Raw genomic sequence first — 4479 nt, 5'->3', positions numbered from 1 at the left:
GGGGGGGGGACAGAGGAGGAGAGAGAGACACACAGAGGGAGAGGAGGAGACACACAGAGAGAGAGATGGAGAGAGACAGACAGAGAGGGGGGGGGAGAGAGAGAGGGAGGGAGAGGAGGAGAGAGAGCGGTCGTGTCCCTACAGCACAGATATGTAACTTTGTTTTCTGTTTCACTGTAAAATCATTTTTCCTCAGTGTGACTTTTTTCCCCGTCTGTCTCTCAGACACGTGTCCTTTGTTGACTGTCCTGGTCACGACATCTTGATGGCGACCATGTTGAACGGAGCCGCCGTCATGGACGCAGCCCTCCTGCTCATTGGTGAGCCCCCCCCCCCACACACATACACACACACACACAGTTTTACTGTCTGTTTCAGAAGTCATCTGACTCTCTTCTCGTCTCTCTCTTCTTCCAGCGGGTAACGAGTCGTGTCCTCAGCCCCAGACGTCGGAGCACCTGGCGGCCATTGAGATCATGAAGCTGAAGCACATCCTCATCCTGCAGAACAAGATTGACCTGGTGAAGGAGAGCCAGGCCAAGGAGCAGTACGAGCAGATCCTCTCCTTCGTGCAGGGTGAGTCAACATAAACTCTGTCAACGAACATCCCAAAAAATACATCAAACACGTGTGTTCAAATATGAAAATTCATGTTTAATTGTGGGAAATACAAGCTACCACGTAGCTCTCAGCATCGCGCTGGAACCATCACCACCTTTAAGATGTTTGAGTAGTACTCGCTATCATCCAACATTTGTACTTTATAAACAGAAAACATCTTTTATATTGTGAAGTTTACTGCAAATGACGTTCACCTTGGTCTTTCTCTAAACCTTTGGTGTGTGTGTGTCCGTGTGTGTCCGTGTGTGTCCGTGTGTGTCCGTGTGTGTCCGTGTGTGTGTGTGTCCTACAGGCACAGTGGCAGAAGGTGCTCCCATCATTCCCATCTCAGCTCAGCTGAAGTACAACATTGAGGTGGTTTGTGAGTACATCGTCAAGAAGATCCCGGTTCCCATCAGAGACTTCATCTCAGAGCCCCGACTCATCGGTAACAAACACACACTCTTCTTTTCTCACTTTGTTGTCGTGTTTTCAGCTTTCATTTCTGAGAATACTTTCTGTGTTTCAGTCATCAGATCCTTTGACGTGAACAAGCCGGGCTGTGAAGTGGACGACTTGAAAGGAGGAGTGGCCGGAGGAAGCATCCTGAAGGGAGTCCTCAAGGTGACATATCTTCAATCGTGGTGGATTTTTGTGTTATCTGGCTGAAGAAAAATGACAGAGAACACACCGGATTAGGGCAGATTAAATAACATGTAGCTTCTTCACGTCCTCCTCTTTCTCCTCCTCCTCCAGGTGGGTCAGGAGATCGAGGTGCGACCGGGTATCGTGTCCAAAGACCACGAAGGGAAGCTGATGTGCAAACCCATCTTCTCCAAGATCGTCTCTTTGTTTGCCGAGCACAACGACCTGCAGTACGCTGCACCGGGAGGCCTCATCGGTACATAGAGAGGGGGGGGGGGGGGGAGAGGAGAGAGAGAAGAGAGAGAGAGAGAGAGGTCCCTCAGTAACTGACTCTCCTCGATAGCTACGACCAAATCGTACTGAACTTAATGAAGCAGAACAGAGGATCAAACACGTAGTCTATCAAATTAAACTGTGTGTGTGTGTGTGCAGGTGTGGGCACTAAGATCGACCCGACGCTGTGCCGGGCGGACCGTATGGTCGGTCAGGTGCTGGGCGCCGTCGGAGCGCTGCCCGAGATCTTCACCGAGCTGGAGATCTCCTACTTCCTGCTCAGGAGGTTGCTGGGAGTCCGCATGGAGGGGGACAAGAAGGCCGCCAAGGTGAGGCCTATGCCGTGTTCACACCGAGTAGATTACATACAAAGTCTACGCACAGACGCGACGACATTGGAGTGATGCGTATTTCCGATGGGGCGGTGCTGTCGCATGACGCTGCTGCGTGATAGCCTATCAGCGTTGAGATGCTCCTTTTGACATAACACAATGACCCCCAAATGGTCCCGGATGACGCACCTTTATGCACCTCAGGCCTCTGAAGTGAACGAGTGTCTCCTTGTCCCCTCAGGTCCAGAAGCTCTCTAAGAACGAGGTTCTGATGGTGAACATCGGCTCGCTGTCGACGGGCGGTCGAGTCAGCGCCGTGAAGGCCGACCTCGCCAAGATCGTCCTCACCAACCCGGTCTGCACCGAGGTGGGAGAGAAGATCGCTCTGAGTCGACGTGTGGAGAAGCATTGGCGGTAAGAAGAAGTCTGACCACAGCAGTGACTTACACCTTTAGGGTTTAAGTTGTTATGTGTGACCTGAAGGGAAACGATGGCTGCTGTTGTTCACCGTTTATTTATGTGGATATCAGCACAACCCGTCACTCGTCCACAGGTCTGGATCAGTGTTTTTCAACCTTTTCTGAGCCGCGGTACATTTATTACATTAAAAAGATCCAACCAAAGAAGTTACAAAATGACACATTGTAGCATAATACAGCAAATATGATGACAATTTAATGACAAGTCTCTGAATGTGTTGAACCTGGTTCTGTTTAGACACACACACACACACACACACACACAAAGATGCTCTAGATATTGGAAGATGAACGATTAATTTACTCGGCCCATTAATCTGCCAACCGTCTTTGTTTCTGCTCCAAACTTCCGTTATCATATCAACCTTTTTAAAAATGTACGATGGATGATGTTTAACCTCACAAGGGACAAAAGGCTCCAGATGTTTGTTATTAGAAAGCAAAGAGATCTGAATTTCTGAATGAACTCTGATTGGCTCCTCCCCTCTTTGTTCCTCAGTCTGATTGGATGGGGGCAGATCAGGAGGGGCGTGACCATCACACCCACAGTGGAAGATGACTGAGGAGGAAGCAGGACATCACAAACCATCACACTCTTCTTCTTTTGTTTTGTTTCGGGTTTTCTTTTCTTTCTTTTCCTTCACAAGGAGGAAGGAAGGAAGGAAGGAAACAGAAGAGGACACATCAGGGTTTGAAGGATGCTTCCTCCCTCTGCTCCTCTTCCTCAGCAGCAACATGAGGAGGTCCAGCTCAGCCTTTCTACCTGTTTTTTTTTTTTTTTTGTTCCTACAGAAGAAGAGCGGAGGAGGAGGAGGTTCACGTTTCAAAGTGAAACCTGGAGTTCATTCAGTACAAATGATTTCAGTCTAATCTAATAAAATACATTTGGAAGAAATGTTTGGTTTGATTTTGTTGCAGCTGAAACATAAACATGAACCTTTTAAAAGGATTTCATACTCGTTGAGTCAGAATTAGACCGCCGTCTTAATTAAAGACGTGTAATAAGTTTAAACCTTTTACATCAAATCCTTCTTAAACAGATTTAACAACTGAAGAGGTTTTTATTTCTGATGTGATTTCAATCTGAACTACTCTGATTGTTTATTAAAGCAGAAATGTCAAACATTTCTTTAGTTCCAGCTTCTCAGATTAATAAATAATGTGAAGCTTCAATAGTAAATTGTGACTTTTACTATTTTCTGACATTGTAAAGACGTCCTGATGGATTAGTTTTATTATCACGTTATCACGACCACATAATGAACGGGTTAGTGGAGAACTCAAGCATTACTTTAAATGTTTGTTACAGTCACATGTAGGTCTGTGTGTTTCTACTGCCTTTTTTCAGGTGCCAGTTTATTAGGTACACCTAGTAAAACTAGTGCTGCAGTAAATCCTCCCTTCAAAGGTTTTATACTGAAAGATTATTTTATTTATTCTGTCATTTAACATTTAGCCTTGCTGGTACACATGGCTTGGACAAAATAACAAACACCTCATAGTATAATGTAATATTTATTTATATATTTATAAACCGATAAGACTCAGAGGGAAGGAAATATAATAACATTCATTCTGCATAGTGAGTGTTTTAACTTTTATGTTTTTACATTCTGAGGTAAAGTACTTCTACACTGTGGTACAACTATTACTAAAGTTCTATGTACTTCTTACAGCAATGTTTAAAAGATAAAGAAGAAGAATCTCTAAGGATCAAAAGAGTCCTCGCGCAGATCGATGATGATAACGTCAACATTTACTGAAGGTGGTACCGCACTTCCGGGATGGTTCACCTGACAAGCACGGGACGTGACGTCATCAAAAACTGAAGTCCAGAGTCAGTCGGAGAGGAAGCAGCGCGAGGAGAACGCTTAAAGTAGAGCTCTGTGACTTTACTCAGTTTGTGTTTTATTATCTCTACGAACAAACGGACCGTGAACGCATCACCGTGACGACCAACTGATACAAACACGAGTTTTTTATTATTATTATTTATTTATTGTTTTGCAGCTCTTCACACCTGCACATGGAGTCTGCAGGTGAGATTCATTCTTCTGTAAAAAAAATAGATATGAAAGTATCATGCATCGTGGTTTTAGTATATGTACATGTACAGTACAGTACATGTTCATATACTGTACTGTACATGT

General features: G+C 44.9%; 1 protein-coding gene across 1 annotated transcript in view; it reads left to right on the top strand.

Moving 5' to 3' along the window:
• The window catches only part of eif2s3 (eukaryotic translation initiation factor 2, subunit 3 gamma), a 5217-nt gene extending 1993 nt beyond the window's left edge, over positions 1-3224 (top strand). The window contains exons 5-12 of the mRNA XM_031839695.1: positions 226-320; positions 418-576; positions 914-1048; positions 1130-1224; positions 1357-1501; positions 1678-1847; positions 2092-2264; positions 2829-3224. Coding sequence (XP_031695555.1) covers positions 226-320; positions 418-576; positions 914-1048; positions 1130-1224; positions 1357-1501; positions 1678-1847; positions 2092-2264; positions 2829-2892 — 1036 coding nt within the window. The 3' untranslated portion in view covers positions 2893-3224. The remainder of the gene's footprint in view (positions 1-225; positions 321-417; positions 577-913; positions 1049-1129; positions 1225-1356; positions 1502-1677; positions 1848-2091; positions 2265-2828) is intronic.
• Positions 3225-4479: the final 1255 nt, after the last annotated feature.

The sequence above is a fragment of the Anarrhichthys ocellatus genome, unplaced genomic scaffold (genome assembly GCF_004355925.1).
Source record: "Anarrhichthys ocellatus isolate YVR2014 unplaced genomic scaffold, GSC_Weel_1.0 scaffold1864, whole genome shotgun sequence".
NCBI lineage: Eukaryota > Metazoa > Chordata > Actinopteri > Perciformes > Anarhichadidae > Anarrhichthys > Anarrhichthys ocellatus.
Note: the sequence above shows the minus strand (reverse complement) of the source record. Positions and strands in the feature narration are given on the sequence as shown.